Below are 25,246 nucleotides of genomic sequence, written 5' to 3' on the forward strand. Positions count from 1 at the left end.
TGTGTGTGTGTGTGTGTGTGTGTGTGTGTGTGTGTGTGTGTGTGTGTGTGTTTAGCCCATAGGTGCAGTGGTGGGGATAGTGTCAGTGGATTAATTACCCAGAAGGCACCTGTCTACCCTGTCCACACACACATACACACACAGGCTTTTTCATCATTGATAAGTATACCCTAGATGGATAATTTTCAAGTTTTAACACCATGAACGGACAATTAGTTTGCTTTAATGAAATGTGTCTTAAACAATTTGCTTTTGCAAACAGTTCATCACAAAAAGGACAAACACACTTTTAATGAGAATAATTTTTTTTAAAGCATGCTGTGTTTTGGGTGTCTTGCCAAATTTTGTATTTTGTAGAAATACAGAATTTGTATTCCTGCTTTAGGAGCACTTGCATTCAAAGGAGGAGCTTCACTTCCATGATACCAGTTTCACGCATTAATAACACGAAATATGAATTGTGATAATAATGCTTTAATCGTCAAAGATGTTTGGTTATATCCATCCATCCATTCTCTACCGTTTGTCCCTTTTGGTGGGGTAGGGGGGCCGCAGCCTATCCCAGCTGTAATTTGTGATATTTTGACCTTAATAAATGCTTCTGATATTCTGTACATTACATGTTTTGCAAGGTAATGATCTTCATATTTCTGCATGACAATGTTTTAACCTTCTGTAATAATTATTGAAATGTAATATTCAGCCTGCTAATCATTCTGTAATGGAGGACTCGACCAGAACATTTTACAATATTTCAGTCAGCCAGAAAAACCTTGAGCTTATGTAATCATAACATCAGTTTTGGGAACACGGTTCCGGTGATCAAAGTACGTCTTTTTCTGGCCAATTTTTCAGTGCATCATTAGTCAATAGTGTGCAAATAGCCATATATAACCGTTCATACTGTAACTACCTGCTGGTGTTAATGTGTACGTCTCCTTTCAACTTCCTGCCGACCGTCTTTCATTTCTGTTGAGCTTTTATGTCATCTTACTTGCTAAAACAGTCACAGTAACAATCTAAATGTTATGTTATCACTGCACCTTAACCGCAATCTGAACACAGAAGTAAAGCACCACCGACTTCTGAACATATATTGCTGTAAAAGTTGGCTGTAAAAGTATTGTGTGCTTGTGTCCCTTTTTTCAGGAACACGAATATCAAAACACACAATAATGTCTGATTGAATGCTAAAAGTGTTATGACAGACCACCTCAAAAAACGGAATGGAATTTTAAATGTTTTACTGAATGAGACATGTACATAAAAATAAAGAATGTGGGATTTCCAATATTAACTATGAAGAATAAAACACTGAATATAAAGAACATATGAACGCCGCTCCTCTTTTACTTCTCAGTCTGCCTCCTCGATCAACATTTTTACAATCAAGCAAAACGCAACAAATACGGCAAAATATGAATGCAAAGGGTAAAAAAATAAAATTAAAAAAATATCGCTTTTCTGCAGAACTTTGTTGTAAAAATCTGCTTCTGCGTCTGTCCCTGACACCCACGTTTCAGGCCTGCCTGGAGCTGCTGTGACGTAGATTACCATAATAACCTATATATATCCCTCAAAAACACAGATTACAACCATTGAAATACTTTCTAAAGTTCAAGACTTACGATAATTTGAAAGCAGCACTAAACATCATAATGGCAGCTACGTTTTTGATGTTAAAGGTCTAAAAAACATTTTTGGAAACATCCGGCAGGCCTGATTGAAAATCTTAACGGGCCGTATTTTCCTCAGGTCTGATCTAGGTGATAATACAAAACAATTACAATTGACGTAATGAGTGCATAGTCTTTTGATTGAGCAAACCTTTCTGTTACCTCACGTGTACCAACAGTACAGCAAACATGGGAAATGTTATTTACCTACTGCTATTTACTGATCATTGCAGTGTATTGAAACTTAAACTGTATTAAAATGACAAAAAGCACCACACAAATAACTATTTGTATGAATATTATTTCTGTCTGTAAGATGTTTCTGTCTCTGCGTGATTATGGTTGAATTTGCATTTGTATTCAGAAGGGGAAATGTACAATCCAGTTGTTGTATTAATTTTGTTATTTTGTCTACTGTTCGTTACAACTTTTTTTCTGTTCTATTTAACATGCTTTATTGAAAATGTTACAATTTCCTCTGCTAAATTAACATTGCCAGTGTGGTTTTGGGAAGTGTTTGAAGATGTACAGTAACACACAGACACTGTCAACCAAATGTGATTGTAGTCATATTATTAATATATACAATCAGTTCATTAATGTATTATATGTTTAGAATATAATTACTTACTTAAAATTATGATCAATAACTAGCATTATGTATTGTGTTTCATAATTCAGTTGTTTTTATTGTAAATTGCTGTTTTTTTATTTGTCTTTCCGATTGGAAAATGAGCATTCTCTTTCTTTTCCCACAGAATCGCATGCACGAGTCGCTGATGTTGTTCGATTCAATTTGCAACAACAAGTTCTTTATCGACACCTCCATCATCCTCTTCCTCAACAAGAAGGATCTGTTCGCAGAGAAGATCAAGAAGTCAGCACTTAGCATCTGTTTCCCAGAGTACACAGGTAAGTTAGCGTAACGATGGAAGAACAACAAGTAGGATCTCAATGCACTGCCACCTTTAAATAGATGCCACGTTGTGTTGGGCAGAAAGTTATCATTTTGTGTCAATTATTCTAGAAAAAAACAATTTTGTATGGATCCCCCTGGGTCTGAAATAAAATGACTATTATTTGACGAGGGCTAAGTATTGACAACTGGATGATGTGCTGTCAAAGTAGTTTTCATTTTGTTTGGCATTCCAGCCCTGTTGTGGTGCAAAACTACCACAAAAAAGAAAAACAAGTTATCTAAAACAATATGTATATATCGACAATATAAACAAGTATCAAATAATGATAGTTGCATATTACTTACACATACAAAGTCTCCAAGGCACAAGCGTATTGGAAAGTGTCCAGTAACAAACGTGTTCGCATCATTTAACTTACTATGTCATGAGCGTGACTTAATGTATTATTGTGACCACTAGGTGTCGCCAAAAAAATAAAAAAATAAATAAAATTTTCGGAGTATAAGTCGCTCCTGAGTATAAGTCGCACCGGCCGAAAATGCATAATAAAGAAGGAAAAAAACATATAAGTCGCACTGGAGTATTAGTCGCATTTTTTGGGGAAATGTATTTGATAAAACCCAACACCAAGAATAGACTTTTGAAAGGCAATTTAAAATAAATAAAGAATAGTGAACAACAGGCTGAATAAGTGTACGTTATATGAGGCATAAATAACCAACTGAGAACGTGCCTGGTATGTTAACGTAACATATTATGGTAAGAGTCATTCAAATAACTATAACATATAGAACATGCTATACGTTTACCAAACAATCTGTCACTCCTGATCGCTAAATCCCATGAAATCTTATACGTCTAGTCCCTTACGTGAATGAGCTAAATAATATTATTTGATATTTTACGGTAATGTGTTAATAATTTCACACATAAGTCGCTCCTGAGTATAAGTCGCACCCCCGGCCAAACTATGAAAAAAACTGCGACTTATAGTCCGAAAAATACGGTACTATGATTTGTGATGATATCGTGTCGGATTCGTAATGGAATCTGTCAATACTTAGGCTCCAATATCAGTGTCATATTGAAAGTGGAAAAGTTGTATTGGGACACCCCTAATTTATTTTTAATACCCTGGCACTGGCACATGTGGGTTTAGAATTTGCAACTCTCCATGCTGTAGTAGTGATATACACGTGTTATTAGCTAGCTATTGTTGGTTTGTTTCAAACTACTACCTTTTTAAGGTCTCAATTTGTACATATTACTGTATTCTACGGGCTATAGAGGGCACCGGTATTTAAGCCGCACCCACCAAATTTTAGAAGATATAAATATTTTTACATTCATTAGCCGCACCGGACTTTAAGCTGCACATACATATGTTCCAGTACGAAATATTTTGTCAAAGTTTATTTACATATCTTGTTTCAAAATTGTGCATGTCACATGGCAGTGAAACGGCTGATTAAACAAAATCATCAACTTAAAGGGTCATTGTCATGGACCCACGAGCTGCAGAAGCTAGCTCTCCAATCAGCTAAACAGACTCAATAACTCCACAGTGACATTTTGGTGAATTTACAAAACTGAAACGATACAAAAAGAATGCCATTGTAAGTTAATAATACTAATACAGACACTTGTACAAACCCCGTTTCCATATGAGTTGGGAAATTGTGTTAGATGTAAATATAAACGGAATACAATTATTTGCAAATCCTTTTCAACCCATATTCAATTGAATGCACTACAAAGACAAGATATTTGATGTTCAAACTCATAAACTTTATTTTTTTTTGCAAATAATAATTAACTTAGAATTTCACGGCTGCAACACGTGCCAAAGTAGTTGGGAAAGGGCATGTTCACCACTGTGTTACATCACCTTTTCTTTTAACAACACTCAATAAACGATTGGGAACTGAGGAAACTAATTGTTGAAGCTTTGAAAGTGGAATTCTTTCCCATTCTTGTTATATGTAGAGCTTCAGTCGTTTAACCGTCCGGGGTCTCCGCTGTCGTATTTTACGCTTCATAATGCGCCACACATTTTTGATGGGAGACAGGTCTGGACTGCAGGCCGGCCAGGAAAGTACCTGCACTCTTTTTTTACAAAGCCACGCTGTTGTAACATGTGGTGAATGTGGCTTGGCATTGTCTTGCTGGAATAAGCAGGAGCGTCCATGAAAAAGACGTAGATGTTGAAATCCCTAAATTTCTTGCAATTGCACTTTGAGAAACGTTGTTCTTAAACTGTTTGACTATTTGCTCACGCAGTTGTGGACAAAGGGGTGTACCTCGCCCCATCCTTTCTTGTGAAAGACTGAGCATTTTTTGGGAAGCTGTTTTTATACCCAATCATGGCACCCACCTGTTCCCAATTAGCCTGCACACCTGTGGGATGTTCCAAATAAGTGTTTGACGAGCATTCCTCAACTTTATCAGTATTTATTGCCACCTTTCCCAACTTCTTTGTCACGTGTCGCTGGCATCAAATTCTAAAGTTAATGATTATTTGCAACAAAAAAAAATGTTTATCAGTTTGAACATCAAATATGTTGTCTTTGTAGCATATTCAACTGAATATGGGTTGAAAATGATTTGCAAATCATTGTATTCCGTTTATATTTACATCTAACACAATTTCCCAACTCATATGGAAACGGGGTTTGTAAATGTGTTAGCATAATATCTAAAGCTGTCGACGCTAGCTTGATTACATTACGATAGCACGTACAAATATGCGTGAAAACACTCCTACAGACATCACACATGGGACGGTTTATTCATCCATCCATCCATTTTTTACCGCGTGTCCCTTACGGGGTCGGTTTTCTGAGTTTGAATTGTTTTAGTTATACTGTAAAACTTACAAACTTTGTTTGGAGTAATGAATGAAGAATTGTTTATTGTTTATTGAATGGATCCCCATTAGCTGACGCCAAGGCGACTGCTAGTCTTCCTGGGGTCCATATAGGAGCATACAAAATAAGAATACAAAGAATACATGCATTACAAAACATTATACAATGGAAAACTACAACATAAGATAAAAAAGCTAGTTAAACCCAGTATTAAAAATTCACGTCATGTGGGCAGCTGTAATAGGTGTATCTTCAAAGCTGTCTTGAATGACAATTTACTTTGTTAGAGATTAATGTGAGATGGCAACCGATTCCAGAATGATATCCTTTCGCGCAGAAACACTTTGGACGAATGTACTTCCGGCACAAAACAAGAAGTACATTATCAACCTGCAGCACCTGCAGTGAGCAAACTCGTCCAAAAGATGGCGCCATAGCACAAACAATAACACACATTTTCAGTGTCCCTGTCAGTGTAACATGAGAACTATTTGTTGGATGAGGTGGCGACAGCATGGGAACAAGACCTCCAAATATCAATAGATGACGTAACCTGGGCAAAACTTGAGAAAAGGGTTCACTCATCTTCAATGTGCGCACGACACTCTCTAGTCCAATTTAAAGTGATACACCGGGTGCACTTCTCAAAAGCAAAATTAGCAAAAATATTTCCCCAAATCCACCTATTATGCGATAGATGTAAACTAGATAACGCAACATTAATACACATGTTTTGGCTTTGTCCGAAGCTAAAGGAGTACTGGAAATCCATCTTCGAAGCACTCTCCACGGTCTTAACAATTCTAATTGATCCAAACCCTTTAATTTCTGTATTTGGAATCATACCTGCAGGGGGTTTACAAAATAGTTGCCTTTACCACCCTCCTCGCATGCCGCCTGATAGTGTTGAAGTGGAAGGAGGCTGTCCCACCCTCAGTCTCCCACTGGATAAGGGACGTGTTAGCAAACCTGAAGCTCGAGAAAATAAGATATACATTACGGGGCTCTGAAAACAAGTTTTTTAAAGTGTGGAGACCTTTTTTGACTTTTTTTAACCAATCCTCTACACAAGTGCAGGAATAGCCCTCGACATGTACCTAAATATGACTGCCGACGTTTCAGGCCTTGTCATGCTGCTTCTACAGCAGTGGTTCTTAACCTGGGTTCGATCGAACCCTAGGGGTTCGGTGAGTCGGGCTCAGAGGTCAAGACACACCCGACTCATCGTGTAAATAAAAATTTCTCCCTATCAGCGTATTACGGATATGGCAACAGCAGAAGTCAGACTGATTTGCAGGTGTGTAATTTGTTGTGAGTTTATGCACTGTGTTGGTTTTGTTGTTTGAACAAGGTGATGTTCATGCACGGTTCATTCTGTGCACCAGTAAAAAAAACATGGTAACACTTTTGTATAGGGAACATATTCACCATTAATTAGTTGCTTATTAACATTCAAATTAGTAACATATTGGCTCTTAACTAGTCATTATTAAGTACTTATTAATGCCTTATTTGGCATGGCCTTATTATAAGCCTAACCCTCTGACCCTAACCCTAACCCTAACCCTAACCAAATAACTCTAAATTAAGTCTTTGTTACTTAGAATATGTTCACCTAGTGTCCAAATAACTCTAAATTAAGTCTTTGTTACTCAGAATATGTTCCCCATACTAAAGTGTTACCAAAAACATATAACTTTGTCTTGAATTTGAAAAAAAACAAAATTGTATTTTTCACTAAAGAAGGGTTCGGTGAATGCGCATATGAAACTGGTGGGGTTCGGTACCTCCAGCAAGGTTAAGAACCACTGTTCTACAGTGTGTTTCAGCTTTCAATTACTTTGTCTTAAGTGCCTTGTATTGAACTTTTTTTTTTTTTTTTTACTCTGGGTACTTTTGTACTCTTACTTTTGTTTTTTGTTTTTGTTTTGAGTGACAGCAGGGGTCGGGGATGAAGAGGGTTTGAATTTGTTGTTAATGTGAATGTGAAATCAATAAAAAGATCTATGAAAGGATGAGGTGGCGATTGGAAAGCCTCCAGCCCCCTGCAACCCCGAGAGAGACAAACAGTAAAAAATAGATGGATGGACAAAACATTAGGGTCGTTAACAATAAAATCCATAAATTAGTCGCCTCGTTTTATAGGCCGCAGGGTTCAAAGCGTGGGAAAAAAGTAGCGGCTTATAGTATGGAAAATAAGGTACCGTATTTTTTGGAGTATAAGTCGCACCGGAGTATAAGTCGCACCTGCCGAAAATGCATAGTAAAGAAGGAAAAAAACATATATAAATCGCACTGGAGCCCAGCCAAACTATGAAAAAAACTGCGACTTATAGTCCGAAAAATACGGTATGTTTTACATTTTGAGAAAGGCTCTCATTTTTTATTTTTTTTTCAACAACTCCTGTATCATCTGTGTGACTTCTTGTCTCTCTGGCCTCCCTGTAGGACCAAACACATACGAGGACGCGGCAGCTTACATCCAAGCACAGTTCGAGAGCAAGAACCGCTCCCCAAATAAGGAAATCTACTGTCACTTGACCTGCGCCACAGATACAGGGAACATCCAGGTGGTGTTTGACGCCGTGACCGACATCATCATCGCCAACAACCTCAGAGGATGTGGCTTGTACTGAGCTCGCCATGTAACAACTCGCCTCTCATCCCGTCCTTTCTCCTTCCTTTCCTGCTCCTTTCCTTCTCTCCTCCTCCTATTCTTCTTCTTCCTCCTCATTCCTCTTCCTCTGACACTGCTGTGGAAATAATGACGGTGACCATGCTGATTATTTAGAAAAGAAAGAATAATGCAACTCGGTACTTATTAATATTGAGGATAATTTAGAAAATACTAGGCTTACATATATAAATATATATATATATATATATATATATATATATATATAAACATATATATATATGTATATATATGTATAAAATGTTTTAAGTTCTTGTTTCTTCCTCGGTCTTCTTTCCCGGATGTTCTTTGGCCTGCTGCCAAACAAACAAACGTGTTTCCAAGGCAACACAAAACTCTGCCACCCTGAAACCATGTCGAACAAACATGATCAAGTCTAATCTCCTTTTTCCTTTCCAGTGTTGTCTTTTGTTGCTAACGAAACATCTTTTTTTTTTTTTTATTATTACCTTGAATATGGATTGTGTTTTATATGTCTATATTTATTACATCAGCCTGTACACATTTTTATTCATATTTTGTCTCACCTGACACCTTTTGTTGTGTATTATTTGTTTCTTGCAATAGTAGTGTTTTATGTAGTAACAATTTTGAATAAATATGTGAAAATGTCTATAGTTTAAAAAAAAAAAAAAAAAGATTACAAAAAACAAACAAACAGACAGGTCGGCCAATCAAAACCTTGAAAAAACACTCGAGACCTGCTGAACCAGATTAACATGAATCTTTTGTTTACATTAGCAGAGACACTTTGACAATTTTACATTTTCAGTTCGCTGTTCCACAAAGAGTCCCAACACGGACAGGAAGTGTTTTCCAAACCTGGCTTTAGGAAGTAGAGTATCAGTGCCAGGTGACACATGCAGGTACTGCACTGTAGATAGCAACGCCTGTATGTGCAAGTCATAACTACCTTTCTCACTATTATAACCTCTACTAATATTCTTGGTGTAAGGAAGCTCGGTCCTGGTTAATTAATGTCTTCGTTTATTTATTGATGTTCACCTACATCCATTTCTCTTTAGTGAAATGTATTCGCCGCCATGCCTTTACGGCCCTCACCTCCGTCCATGCATGGCATACTGCTCAGAGGGGAAGTCCGAAGATATCATGTAGGATTTTTTTCAAAAGCCTTTTCTCCCTCCCTCGTTTCCTCCTGTTTCTCTGAAAAGCCCTGACATGGATAGCATGAAGTCGTTCTATAAAAGTCACCAGTTACTCTAAAACTGGAAAGAGAAAAAAAGATTCACATGGATATAGTTCAGATAATAATGATTAAAATGATTAAAAAAATGGAAAAAAATAAATAAAACTTAAAAAAATGAAACAGGGAGGTGGTTTGGAAAGTTATAGAAAGGCTGTTGGAAAGTGTAGATTTGCTGATTAGAAAAGAAAATGATGTTTAAAAAAAGAATAATATCACAGCAGTGGAATCACTGAAATGAACGTGGGTATTATGTAACAACGATCACAATGATCCGATAACATTCTTACAATATCTCTTGTGCTTTGTAGCTACAGAGTTCTTTTTTTTCTTTTTTCCTCTATATCTCCCTTTTTTTAAATAAAAACAAATAATCTAGGTTTTGCAATAGGTTCCAGATAGACAGCAAGTTGATTTGGAACCGCAGTGTTTCTCAGATGCTTTGTCATGCTTTGAACTGTGCACAACCTCCTCTTGTTACCGTTCTGCCTGTTTCTCCCTGCATTGGAACTCGTGTCCTCACTGAGCCTGACTCAGAACAATTAAACTATACTATTCTAACAATATCTATTTTTGATTATTTCAGAAAAAAAAAAGTTTTTTTTTTTTTTCCCCCAAGGGGGAGGACATTTCTTGCTGCATTGGCTCATTGCTGTATAAAAAATATGTTTTCCTTATCCTCAGTTCCTAATTAGTTTGACACACACCTTCCAGGTCTACAATGAAAAGCACAGTCTCTCTCTCTTTCTCTCTCTCTCTCTCTTTCTCTCTCTCTCACACACACACACACACGCTCTTACACTTACAGTAAGTAGAATTTGAAAATGTCTTATTTAGTCATACCTGATCTATGTTAGCCCACATCGCTCTATCTATCAAACTATCTATGTAGACCTCTCTTCCTTGTCCTCTTATAGTTTTTATGTACAACATCATGATACGCTTGTTTTGTTGTCTTGAGATCTTCATTCACGGTTTGTTAGCCAACATGTTCTTTTTTTTTTCCCCCTGTGTAGCTTTTTCTCTCTCTCCTCTTTAGTGAATGGTTGTTACTTCATGTGGGATGTCCGTGCTGGAAAAAAAACAATCGAATGTAGTGTTTACATTAAAAAAGCCACTGTTTTCGTGACTACAAAAACAAAATCTTTGTCTTTTCTGTCCAAGTCCCCGAACACAACTCAGAAATAGATATGGGACCAAAGTCACGGGACACCGTTAGACAAACAGAAATTGAACCGGAAGTAAGGATGCTTTCAGTTTCCACTCTTTGAGTACATTTTTCTACAAAATGCTGTAGTGTGATTTTTTTCAACCAGAAGATCCTTTGTGAGGTCAGAGGTCACTTACGTTGAACCGAAGAGAGAGCCTGGCCTACAATCTCAGATGTGTTTGGCAGGGGTGAGTGAAAACTTTATATCACATTCAAACTGTTCCCAAGCTTACAATGCAGTTATCGTATTCACTAAGCAGTTGGGGGTTTAGTGTTTTTCTCAAGGACACTTGGACATGGTCACACGGGAACTGAGGTTTGAACTTACAACCATCGGGTTGGGAAATGATCACCTGGGCCTTGTCAGCCCACATGTACAACATGTCTTGGAAAAGTAAGGAATTAGGATTCAGGGAGGACATGAAAAGAATTGCCCAACTTCTGATTGATTGATTGATTGATTGTCTTTAAATGCTTTCATACTAGGGCTGCGCGATTTTGAGAAACAAAACATAATTGCAATTTTTCTCTCCAAAATTGCGATTCGATTTGCGATTCATATATTTTATACACGGTGTATGGTGCGGATGGTGTTCTGCTGGCCTCCACTGCGGATGTTGTGGATCGGTGGAGGGAATTCTTCGAAGACCTCCTCAACCCCACCAACAAGTCTTCCTATGAGGACTCAGTGCCTGGGTAATCTGTGGTGGGCTCTCCTATTTCTGGGGCTGAGGTTGCTGAGGTAGTTAAAAAGCTCCTCGGTGGCAAGGCCCCGGGGGTGGATGAGATCCGCCCGGAGTTCCTTAAGGCTCTGGATGCTGTGGGGCTGTCTTGGTTGACTCTGCAGCATCGCATGGACATCGGGGGCGGTACTTCTGGGTTGGCAGACCGGGGTGGTGGTTCCTCTCTTTAAGAAGGGGAACCGGAGGGTGTGTTCCAACTATCGTGGGATCACACTTCTCAGCCTTCCCGGTAAGGTCTATTCAGGTGTACTGGAGAGGAGGCTACGCCGGATAGTCGAACCTCGGATTCAGGAGAAACAGTGTGGTTTTCGTCCTGGTCGTGGAACTGTGGACCAGCTCTATACTCTCGGCAGGGTCCTTGAGGGTGCATGGGAGTTTGCCCAACCAGTCTACATGTGCTTTGTGGACTTGGAGAAGGCATTCGACCGTGTCCCTCGAGGGGTCCTGTGGGGAGTGCTCAGAGAGTATGGGGTATCGGACTGTCTGATTGTGGCGGTCCGCTTCCTGTACGATCAGTGTCAGAGCTTGGTCCGCATTGCCGGCAGTAAGTCGGACACGTTTCCAGTGAGGGTTGGACTCCGCCAAGGCTGCCCTTTGTCACCGATTCTGTTCATAACTTTTATGGACAGAATTTCTAGACGGATTTCTGAGGGGATCCAGTTTGGTGGCTGCAGGATTAGGTCTCTGCTGTTTGCAGATGATGTGGTCCTGATGGCTTTATCTGGCCAGGATCTTTAGCTCTCACTGGATCAGTTCGCAGCTGAGTGTGAAGCGACTGGGATGAGAATCTGCACCTCCAAGTCCGAGTCCATGGTTCTCGCCCGGAAAAGGGTGGAGTGCCATCTCCGGGTTGGGGAGGAGACCCTGCCCCAAGTGGAGGAGTTCAAGTATCTAGGAGGGGAAGAGTGGATCGTGAGATCGACAGGCGGATCGGTGCGGCATCTTCAGTAATGCGAACGCTGTATCGATCCGTTGTGGTGAAGAAGGAGCTGAGCCGGAAGGCAAAGCTCTCAATTTACCGGTCGATCTACGTTCCCTATGGTCATGAGCTTTGGGTTATGACCGAAAGGACAAGATCACGGGTACAAGCGGCCGAAATGAGTTTCCTCCACCGGGTGGCGGGGCTCTCCCTTAGAGATAGGGTGAGAAGCTCTGCCATCCGGGAGGAGCTCAAAGTAAAGCCGCTGCTCCTCCACATCGAGAGGAGCCAGATGAGGTGGTTCGGGCATCTGGTCAGGATGCCACCCGAACGCCTACCTAGGGAGGTGTTTAGGGCACGTCCAACCGGTAGGAGGCCACGGGGAAGACCCAGGACACGTTGGGAAGACTATGTGTCCAGCCTGGCCGGGAAACGCCTCAGGCTGGGGAGAGGGAAGTCTGGGCTTCCCTGCTTAGGCTGCTGCCCCCGCGACCCGACCTCGGATAAGCGGAAGAAGATGGATGGATGGATAGTTTATACATAAAACTGCAAAAATAACGTATGAAGGGAAGACATCTTACTTTTAGACTGTCAATCAACATGTTCTTGTCTCAAGGTGCCACAAATTAGAACGATACGCAATAATTTACTTTTAAAATGTTTGGCTTTATGCAGACAGACTCAGAGCTTTTTGGCTAAAGCAGGGGTGTCCAAATTACAGCCCGCGGGCCAAGTGCGTCCCGTGAGACATCACAAGTTTAACAAGAAGATTGCCTCGCGGGCTGTTTTTGCCTAAAATGTAATCATGGATTGAATTGGAGTGACATTTTGCTGCCCTCTTGTGGGTAAAGATAGAAGTGATGGTCAATGACCACAAATTTCATTTGAAAGTGAATTGAGCACAGCACTCAAGGTGTACATTAACTATAACCAACAAATAAAGTCAACATATGGTCGCACACACACCCTTCCTGCTCATTGAACTTATAAAACATGTATATATAATTTAAAATCATACATATATGAATCCATTACAGTGCATGATGGGTGATATGTAAAACACTCTCGCCACACGTCCTCATATTTGGCTCACTTTAGCTGCTTAATATATCTGATTGATGACAAAACTTTAAGGAGGTCAAAGAAAGAAACAAGATAGTAGTCAAACTTTCACATAATCTTAATATTCAATGGTTTCAAATCGTTTATAGTGATATATATACTCAGTGGCCTAGTGTCCGCCCTGAGATCGGTAGGTCGTGAGTTCAAGGCCGAGTCATACCAAAGACTATAAAAATGGGACCCATTACCTCCCTGCTTGGCACTCAGCATCAAGGGTTGGAATTGGGGGTTAAATCACCAAAAATTATTCCCGGGCGCGGCCACCGCTGCTGCTCATTGCTCCTCTGACCTCCCAGGGGGTGAACAAGGGGATGGGTCAAATGCAGAGGACAAATTTCAGCACACCTAGTGTGTGTGTGACTATCATTGGTACTTTAACTTTAACTTTAACTTATATATATTGATAAAGTTGAAGTATTTGAAGTTATGTTTTGTTGATCAGTCTGTTATAGCTTGCTTTAATCTATGCAAACTGAAGTGTTATTTTTGTTACTTCACAATCAACACTATGCTGTTGGCAAAAAAATGTGTCCTATAGTGTGTATTTTTATAGGTATGTCTATGTGTCCAATATCTGAGTATATTTGCGATTGCTCTTGAAAATATGGCATACCGTTTGTAGTGTATTCTTACCTGTTTGGCAAACGCCCCTTTTTCAATTTGGTAAGAAATTAATATGCAGACTTAAAGCATTGCGATCGCAGATTAGGTGTAAAAACAGCAGCGTGTGATCACATATCACTTTGAGACAGTACACATAGTTGTAATTGATAATAATATAAAACACCTGAAGTTAGTGTAGTGATTTCGATATCAAATGTATTCAGATGCTTATTTAATTACATTACACACATATTTGATATCTATATAAGTACACGTACCTCAGAACTGTATATATGTATATGTTGTATATACATTGTGTGTATGTGTGTGTGTGTGTGTGTGTATATGTATATATATATATATATGTATATATATATATATATATGTATATATATATATGTATATGTATATATGTACACACATATAAATATATATTTATATATATATATATATATATATATATATATATATATATATATATATATATATATATACATATAGCCTATATATATATATGTATATATATATATATATATGTATATATATATATGTATATGTATATATGTACACACATATAAATATATATTTATATATATATATATATATATATATATATATATATATATATATATATATATATATATATAGGCTATATGTATGTGTGTGTTTATATATTTACTTAACATGCAGTCGGCCCTTGGGCAAATTCTTTAGCCCAATGTGGCCCCTGGTCTACAGCCTGCTCTTAAACTGAAGAAATAACCAGTAATTATAATGACAATAACCAATGATTACATTAATTTTGTAATGTAATCATAATATATAATAATAATACAACTACCCATTTAAAAATATATCATCTTTTAATTCTCATTTCTATAGAATTGTTAACCATTGTAATTGGAAGGTAAATAATTGTATCGTAAAAAAATAAACAAACCAAAGAATACAATTGTCTCATTTCTGTAAGCAAAAATTTTACTTACAAACATTTGTAAATAAATATTGAACATCTTCAAGTGCATTTTTGTTTTCCAATTGAAAAAATGAGGTCGGACGTTAACTTTTTGTTTATTGCGATCACATGACCACGGCATTCTCGCTTGTTCGGCCTTGTTGATGGGCTTTGAAGAATTTAAATATTTGTAATATTAACTACATAAATTGTTTGCATACACATACACCTATTAAAATGAGTAATTGATATTCCAATCATATTTCTGCATGCTAACTATAAGATTTCATTAAGCATAACTTTAAACGGTTAGTTTTAAAGTACTACACATGTTAAAGGTCATACAATAGAGCCCTGACAGGAAGGTGTGAGGTATTTGCAAGCAATAATCATCAAGATAAGCCAGCAGAGGAGCCGTTACCATTTAAGAAACCATAGTCAGATGGGACATTATATCAGATTTTGTTAAGACAGACATTTTGCAAAGAGGTAGCAAGATGTCTCCCTTTCCCTACTTGTGGCCATTAGAGAATTGTATTTATTTGCTTCAAACAATCACACTATTGAATAAATCTATGATGGGGAATTTGAAAATTGACAATAACTTGGTGAACTTTATTAGAGATTAAAGGAACACGCGTAAGAAAAAAAGTTCTCCTCCCTTCAATTTAGTGACCCCGTACGTGATCTCTATAGGCCGCAGCTGGACGACTTCACACCACATATAATTAAGGTAAGAAGAATTATTTTGTTGAGACTGTCAAAGTTTTTTTGTTTGTTTTTTTGTATCGATTCAAGGATGTTGATAACATTATTGCAGTGTGATTCTTGAAACGTTCTTTCTGTTTACAATCTTGTTAATCTTGTCTCTATTCTACTGTAGTTGTATTTGGTATTTGGCAATGCTGAAAGAACAGTGAATACATGAAATATAAAGCATTTAAAAAGGCCTTAATAGGGCCATGTTTGTGGGAAGCTGTTTAAATTTGTTTTTGGCTGACAATATTAAATCTTTCGCAAGTTAGTTTTTCTCTTAAGGGGGCCTGGAAGTTGTTGAGGACATACATTTTAAACTAATTTGATAGAAATACAAATTATTTTTACCAAAGTGGATAATTAAGCACCCACCCCACTGCCTCTGGCCACGGTCTCATAGACAGAGCACGCCTCACCCTCACACCCTCAGCAAGGTGCACGGGATTGGCCGGCCACCGTGACTCACCATTAAGAAGTTCCACAAAGTAACAGAAATTAGGAGGAAAAAATGATTACAACGCAAAAAGTCCTGTTGTGGGATTATTTCAGCTTCAAATTGGATATTGAATAGTCGGTTCAGAACGTTATGAATTGATAGTTGTTCAATTAGGAAATCAGCCATAATACCAATCCATAGTGTGAACGCTAATTAAACCGCATTTAATTAAAACTAAAATAATGCTATTTGGTAACAGTAGAAGGGAAAGTCAAACACAAATACAAATAGACGGAGTAGACATTAAGAGGGTAGAAGAAAACACATTTTGAGTGGAATAATAGATGATAAAATGAACTGGAAACCTCATATATAAAATATACAAGAAGCAAGAAACACTTCAATAGTGAATAAAGCAAAACATGTTCTAGACCAAAAATCACTTCATATTCTCTACTGCTCACTAGTATTACCATATCTGAGTTATTGTGTAGAAATATGGGGAAACAACTACAAATGTGCGCTTCATTCACTAACGGTGTCACAAAAAGATCAATTAGAACAGTGGTTCTTAACCTGGGTTCGATCGAACCCTATGGGTTCGGTGAGTCGGCCTCAGGGGTTCGGCGGAGGTCAAGACACACCTGACTCATTGTGTAAATAAAAACTTCTCCCTATCGGCGTATTACGGATACGGCAACAGCAGAAGTCAGACTGATTTGCAGGTGTGTAATTTGTTGTGAGTTTATGCACTGTGTTGGTTTTGTTATTTGAACAAGGTGATGTTCATGCACGGTTCATTTTGTGCACCAGTAATAAAACGTGGTAACACTTTAGTATGGGGAACATATTCACCATTAATTAGTTGCTTATTAACATGCAAATTAGTAACATATTGGCTCTTAACTAGTCATTATTAAGTACTTATTAATGCCTTATTCGGCATGGCCTTATTATAACCCTAACCCTCTAACCCTAACCCTAACCAAAAAACTCTAAATTAAGTCTTTGTTACTTAGAATATGTTCCCCATACTAAAGTGTTACCAAAAACATATAACTTTGTCTTGAATTTGAAAAAAAAAAAAACATTTTATTTTTCACTAAAGAAGGGTTCGGTGAATGCGCATATGAAACTGGTGGGGTTCGGTACCTCCAACAAGGTTAAGAACTACTGAATTAGAATAATACATAATGTTGGATATAAAGAACATACATACAAACCCTTTATTTATGTATTGAACCACAAATATTGAAATTCAATGATTTGGTGCTTTTGCAAACAGCTAAAAGGATGTACAAAGCAAATTATAATGTCATGATCCGTTGCCTGGATCATGTTTTGTTTAGTTAAAGACTACCTTGGTTCTGTATCAGCACCCTTGGGTTTGTGTGTTCTTGGTTACCATGGGTGCTGATTAGTTTCACCTGCCTCTGATTAGTGTTCGGGATGCTCACCTGCTCCCGGCCACTAATCAGAGAGCTACTTATTCCTGCTTTTCGCCACACTCAGTCTGGCTGTCTTGTTTGCTTCACGCAACAGTTACGTTTCTTGGTTCTTTGCTCGTGTTTCCTATGCTAAGCTTTTCCGTTAGCTTTGCCATAGCTTCCCGTGCAATCGGCACGTTTTTCTGTTTATTTATATTCCTGACGGATTTATGGACAATAAAACATTGTCTTACCTTCACACTGCCTCCGGAGTTCCGTCTGCATCCTGGGAAAACGATGCGCGCATTACCATGTGACCCAATCGTGACTCTATAACCTGCTACCCAAGAATGGACAACAATTCTTCTCTACAAAAGAGGAGAAATATAATCTTAGAGGAAAATCTATTTTACAACATTTGTATGCTCGTACAACACTTAAAACCTTTAGCATATCAGTATGTGGAATTAAATTATGGAATGGATTAAGCAAAGAAATCAAACAAAGCACCAATATGATTCATTTTAATAGACTGTTCACAAATTACACAGAAGAACAATTATGATGAACATCTTGAACCCTTTTTTTTTGTTTTTTTAGATAAAGATTATTCATGTATCTAATATGTGTTTACTTACTATGGTATATTATTTATGTATTATTTATTTATTCACTGTTCTTTTACAGAAAACAAGGAAATGGGATAAAATTGCTATGGTATGAAAAGGGGTAGGATTATATAAGCTGAGCTTCTTCCTACTCCTTTTCGAACGTGCTGTAATGAAACAACTGGAAAGATGCGATGCATTACATTGTATTGTATGCATGTTCGACATAAACACGCATCTTTTTTCTCATTTTTGTACAGACAAGAGTACCAGACTACAACTCTTAGATGTGTGTTCCACAGCACGGTAGGTTTGCAACCATGCAACTTATCTTAACTAATTCAATTGATGAATTTGATCTAAGGTCGCAAACAGAAAGTGGACTTTGAATTGAAGGAATTAGAATTAAAATTCCATGAAAGTCAAATTGATAGTGTAGATGTATTTCAGAATCATGCCGTATTTAGTATCTTTACATTCTTTTCCATACATTACTGTTTTACATTTTTCGTAGAAATATAACTACGAACCTCGTTGATATTTTATATTTTAATTACAGCAAATGTTTTCAATTGAAAATGATCCATCAAACAGACAGAGGGGGCGGGTAACAATGTTAATATATGTTTGATGAGTGTATTTATGTATAAGTGCATGTGTATGTACAGTATGGATGTGTGTATGTACCCATGTATGTGCGTAGGTATGTACGTGTGTATGTAGAGTATGTAACAAAGTACATATGAATGTATGTATGAATATGTGTCTATGAACGTACGTTCGTATGTACAAACCCCGTTTCCATATGAGTTGGGAAATTGTGTTAGATGTAAATATAAACGGAATACAATGATTTGCAAATCCTTTTCAACCCATATTCAATTGAATGCACTACAAAGACAACATATTTGATGTTCAAACTCATAAACTTTTTTTTTTTTTTGCAAATAATAATTAACTTTAGAATTTCATGGCTGCAACACGTGCCAAAGTAGTTGGGAAAGGGCATGTTCACCACTGTGTTACATGGCCTTTCCATTTAACAACACTCAGTAAACGTTTGGGAACTGAGGAGACACATTTTTCAAGCTTCTCAGGTGGAATTCTGACAGTGGGTTTCTGAAGTGTTCCTGAGCCCATGTGGTGATATCCTTTACACACTGATGTCGCTTGTTGATGCAGTACAGCCTGAGGGATCGAAGGTCACAGGCTTAGCTGCTTACGTGCAGTGATTTCTCCAAATTCTCTGAACCTTTTGATGATATTACGGACCGTAGATGGTGAAATCCCTAAATTCCTTGCAATAGCTGGTTGAGAAAGGTTTTTCTTAAACTGTTCAACAATTTGCTCACGCATTTGTTGACAAAGTGGAGACCATCGCCCCATCCTTGTTTGTGAATGACTGAGCATTTCACGGAATCTACTTTTATACCCAATCATGGCACCCACCTGTTCCCAATTTGCCTGCACACCTGTGGGATGTTCCAAATAAGTGTTTGATGAGCATTCCTCAACTTTATCAGTATTTATTGCCACCTTTCCCAACTTCTTTGTTACGTGTTGCTGGCATCAAATTCTAAAGTTAATGGTTATTTGCAACAACAAAAAAATGTTTATCAGTTTGAACATCAACTATGTTGTCTTTGTAGCATATTCAACTGAATATGGGTTGAAAATGATTTGCAAATCATTGTATTCCGTTTATATTTACATCTAACACAATTTCCCAACTCATATGGAAATGGGGTTTGTATGTATGTGTGTATGTATCCATGTATGAGCGTGTGTGTGTATGTTTGTATGTACAGTATATTTGGGATGTATGTGCGGGAGCCAAAGTACGGCCCGAGTCACCCAGAAAGCCCCACTCAAAACAGTAGTTGTGGTGCCCGTGGACCAAGGGCCTACCGGCAGGAAGGCCCACCAACAACAGGACCCCCAAGACCGGGCCCATCACGCCACCATGCAGGCCGGCGTCAGGCCGTTGACAGACGCACCCGGCCGAGGACAAGGCACAGGAGAAGCAGGAGGGACCCAGAAACTCCCCGCAGCCGGATGGGAAGACCACCCCGCCCTAGGCCGCCCCACCCAAGACGGCAGCAGCAGGACCGCACAGCACGAGGTCACGGGAACCACCAGCTTCACTGCCGGAGGGACCCTAACGATTGAGGTGAGACAGCCAGCAACCGCCGCAGTGGAGCATCCCCCTGAAAAAAACAAGGAGATGACAGACAAAGTCTCTATTGGTGTTGGCAAATGTGCCATCCCATAATGTAAATCCAATCCATGCGGATCGTATATAAAGATCGTGGCAATCATGCAGTCAATCAGCCGACAGGATACAACATGGTTGATATGATTGGATAACCTTCCCTAATCAACGATTGGGTATCATTGCTCTCACTGCCTTGGTCATCTTTTGTGAAAGTTTTCCAGCAATGAGATGACATCTTGATCAATTTCTCATACTAAATAGCTTTCCTTTTCCAGATAAATGAGACTGATATCCTTCAACCCTGTTCTGTTCATTTTATAATCTCATTTCAGAGACACAATTTCAACATAATTGTATTAATACCGTCTAAGTTTGCTTCGGGAAGTATACTGAATTGGTTCTGTGTATGAGATGAACACTCCCGATACACATCCAGTCTTAGGAAGCCATGCAGTATTGTTACATGTATTCAATCCACTACCTGTCATGGTTTCTTGCACCAATGCACCGATTGCCAACGTTGTGCATGACTAACCAGGAAAGGAGAATAGGACAGAAGTGGGAGGAAGTGAGAAGAGAATAAAGACATGAGGAGAGGTCACCTGTCAGTGCCTTGCTGAGAAGGAGTCCGACATCAAGGAACATGAGCAATTATCTACATCACATGGAGATGATTATCCAGGCTGTCAAGGGAACAGACCCCCTACCAAATGCACTAATGAAGCAACAATTCAATTACCTTAAAGCAACAGCTGTGCTGCTACCCCAACTCATCATAATGACAAGTGCATTGTTGGCCTGATAACTGATCTCAGTATTCTGTAGGTTGGGCAGCTATGTGGTGAGACTTTTTTATTTTGAAATGTTTCTGTTCCAATCCACAGGAATCCAACTCAAGGCCCGCGGGCCAGAACTGTAAAAATACTAAATATCTGCTTGTCACACAATTTATTTTGACTTCTCCTTTACCTTAATCATGGATAGTTTCCTACGTCAGTGCAGAGATGAGTGAGGAGACTCCGACTGATGTACTCATTGGTAAATTTCACTTCAAAACACACCAAAGGTGGAACTTTAAATTAAACAGTTAACATGTGTTGAGCAAATTAGTGACGTGCATTCAAGTAAAACATTTTAACAATTGATGACATTCTAACTATAAAATTGCAGTTGTATCCAAATGTGGGCTTTTTACTCAAGTTAATCTAAAATATGAGCAAAAATAGAAGATTTTTCTTTGTGCAAACCCTGATTTGTTTCCTTGTTTGATGTGTATTTCCTGTCAGCGCTCTTATTTTTGTTGCATTTTCTGCATGTCTCTCTGAGCGCTCGTTTCCCTCACCTGTCCCTGATTGGCAGCCTGGCACACCTGGTTGTAGTTGGCAATCAGGCTGCTATTTATGCCTGCCCCGCCTGTTCCTCAGTGCTCGAGGATTGATTATGTTTGAGGACCTCTTAAACACATGTTTGCTACCAGTGTTTCTAACAATGCACCAACTCAGAGTCTAAATTAAAAAAAATCCAATGTGAGCAAAATCTGTAAGACAACAATCATAAATGAATCATTCAGCATGTAGACAATGTTGACATTTATGGTCATTTTTTGATGAAGACGGGGAAAAACATGGCTGTTAAATCATGGAATGCAACCTTACTCGAACAAAAATGATTCATATTTATTTAGGAGAGTCTTGATACCATGTCCTTGACCCATCTACACACAAAGAAGTTGTAGACCTCCATGCTTTTCCAAATTCCCATGTGTTTAGTCGTGTAGAATGGCGTTTGGAGCACAGGATAGTTTGACATGTCTGGGAACGCGACCGACTGATAATCCTTCATCACTCGCCAAATAATTTTTTATATAGGCAAAGCAAGGCAACTTTATTTGTATAGCACTTTTCATACACAAGGCAGACTCAAAGTGCTTCACAGACAACAAAGTGAAATGAAAGAAAATAAAAGCAAAGTTAAAATGCAGACAATAAAAATAAAAAACAGTGCGGACGTTAAAAGTTCAAAGATTAAAAGATTTAGCTGAAAGCTAAGGTGAACATAAAAGTTTTCAGTCTAGTTTTAAAAGTAGTCAGAGTTGGGGAAAGTCTGACATCTTCAGGAAGTTTATTCCAGCTATTTGTTGCATAGTGACTGAATGATGCTCTCCCTTGATTTGAGTTTACTCTGGGAACCGCTAACAGATTGGTCTCAGAAGATCTTAATGATCTAGAGGGCTTATATAGTGGGAGCATATCAGTGATATACTTCGGCCCAAGACCATGTAGTGATTTATATGTGAGCAGGAGGATTTTGAAATCAATTCTCTGATGTACAGGGAGCCAATGTAAGGATTTAAGAATTGGTGTAATGTGCTCACATGTTTTGGTCTTTGTTAGAACTCGAGCAGCAGCGTTCTGAACAAGCTGTAGCTGCCTGACAGTTTTTTTTGGGAAGACCTGCAAAGAGACCATTACAATAGTCCAGCCTACTGGTAATAAAGGCATGTACAAGTTTTTCTAAGTCTTGAGCTGACATGAGCCCTCTAAGTCTTGTTACATTTTTGAGGTGATAGTAGGCCGATTTTGTTACTGATTTGATGTGACTGTCGAAATGTAAATCAGAATCTAAAATAACCCCCAGATTTTCGGCTTTATTTGAGGTTTTCAGGGACAGTGATTGAAGGTGTTGGATGACTTTAAACCTTTCTTTTTTAGCACCAAAAACAATTATCTCTGTTTTATCTTCATTTAGTTGTAGGAAATGTTGGCACATCCAGTGTTTGACTTGCTCAATGCACTGGCACAGAAGATCTGTGGGGCGATAGTCATTTGGTGATAGCGCTACATAGATTTGGGTGTCATCGGCATAGCAATGATGGTCAATGTTATTATTTTTGCATGATTTGTCCTAGTGGGAGCATATAGATGTTAAAGGGGAACATTATCACAATTTCAGAATTGTTAAAACCATTAAAAATCAGTTCCCAGTGGCTTATTATAATTTTCAAAGTTTTTTTCAAAATTTTACCCATCACGCCATATCCCTAAAAAAAGCTTCAAAGTGCCTGATTTTAACCACCCGTCCATTTTCCTGTGACGTCACACAGTGATGCCAATACAAACAAACATGGCGGAAAGAACAGCAAGCTATAGTGACATTAGCTCGGATTCAAACTCGGATTTCAGCGGCTTAAGCGATTCAACAGACTACGAATGTATTGAAACGGATGGTTGTAGTGTGGAGGCAGGTATCGAAAACGAAATTGAAGAAGAAACTGAAGCTATTGAGCCATATCGGTTTGAACCGTATACAAGCGAAACCGACGAAAACGACACGGCAGCCAGCGACACGGCAGCCAGCGAGGACGAATTCGGCGATCGCCTTCTAACCAACGATTGGTATGTGTTTGTTTGGCATTAAAGGAAACTAACAACTATGAACTAGGTTTACAGCATATGAAATACATTTGGCAACAACATGCACTTTGAGCGTGCAGACAGCCCAATTTTCATCAATTAATATATTCTGTAGACATACCCTCATCCGCGCTCTTTTCCTGAAAGCTGATCTGTCCAGTTTTGGAGTTGATGTCAGCAGGCCAGGGAATCTAGGGTCGATATTCTTCTCTGATCATCTTCGGTGGCATAAGGGACGGTGTGAGCCAAGACATCCAGGGGGTTTAGCTCGCTCGTCTGCGGGAACAAACTGCCGCCATTGCTTGCCGTGCTACCGAGGTCCTTTGTCCCTGAATTGCTCACACACTCCGGCAGATTCAATGGGGGTCTGGCGGCAGATTTCTTTGACTTTATCGTTGGAAATGCATCTGCTTTGAGTGTCGAAGGATATCCACACATTCTTGCCATCTCTGTCGTAGCATAGCTTTCGTCGGTAAAGTGTGCGGAACAAACGTCCAATTTCTTGCCACTTTCGCATCTTTGGGCCACTGGTGCAACTTGAATCCGTCCCTGTTCGTGTTGTTACCACCCTCCGACAACACACCGACGAGGCATGATGTCTCCAAGGTATGGAAAACAGTCGAAAAAACGGAAAATAACAGAGCTGATTTGACTCAGTGTTTGAGAAAATGGCGGATTGCTTCCCGACGTTGTGACATCATCGCTCCGAGAGCGAATATTAGAAACGCGTTTAATTCGCCAAAATTCACCCTTTTAGAGTTCGGAAATCGGTTAAAAATATATGGTCTTTTTTCTGCAACATCAAGGTATATATTGACGCTTACATAGGTCTGGTGATAATGTTCCCTTTTAAGAATTGGTGTAATGTGCTCACATTTTTTGGTCTTTGTTAGAACTCGAGCAGCAGCGTTCTGAACAAGCTGTAGCTGCCTGACAGTTTTTTTTGGGAAGACCTGCAAGGAGACCATTACAATAGTCCAGCCTACTGGTAATAAAGGCATGTACAAGTTTTTCTAAGTCTTGAGCTGACATGAGCCCTCTAAGTCTTGTTACATTTTTGAGGTGATAGTAGGCCGATTTTGTTACTGATTTGATGTGACTGTCGAAATGTAAATCAGAATCTAAAATAACCCCAAGATTTCTGGCTTTATTTGAGGTTTTCAGGGACAGTGATTGAAGGTGTTGTATGACTTTAAACCTTTCTTTTTTAGCACCAAAAACAATTATCTCTGTTTTATCTTCATTTAGTTGTAGGAAATGTTGGCACATCCAGTGTTTGACTTGCTCAATGCACTGGCACAGAAGATCTGTGGGGCGATAGTCATTTGGTGATAGCGCTACATAGATTTGGGTGTCATCGGCATAGCAATGATGGTCAATGTGATTATTTTTGCATGATTTGTCCTAGTGGGAGCATATAGATGTTAAAGGGGAACATTATCACAATTTCAGAATTGTTAAAACCATTAAAAATCAG

The 25,246-nt window shown here is 38.7% G+C and overlaps 1 protein-coding gene across 1 annotated transcript in view; it reads left to right on the forward strand.

Moving 5' to 3' along the window:
- Nucleotides 1-10,505, forward strand: part of LOC133612437 (guanine nucleotide-binding protein G(o) subunit alpha) — a 230,521-nt gene extending 220,016 nt beyond the window's left edge. The window contains exons 7-8 of the mRNA XM_061969849.2: nt 2,435-2,588; nt 7,912-10,505. Coding sequence (XP_061825833.1) covers nt 2,435-2,588; nt 7,912-8,099 — 342 coding nt within the window. The 3' untranslated portion in view covers nt 8,100-10,505. The remainder of the gene's footprint in view (nt 1-2,434; nt 2,589-7,911) is intronic.
- The last annotated feature ends 14,741 nt before the right edge of the window (nt 10,506-25,246 follow it).

The sequence above is a fragment of the Nerophis lumbriciformis genome, linkage group LG10 (genome assembly GCF_033978685.3).
Source record: "Nerophis lumbriciformis linkage group LG10, RoL_Nlum_v2.1, whole genome shotgun sequence".
NCBI classification, from domain to species: Eukaryota; Metazoa; Chordata; class Actinopteri; order Syngnathiformes; family Syngnathidae; genus Nerophis; species Nerophis lumbriciformis.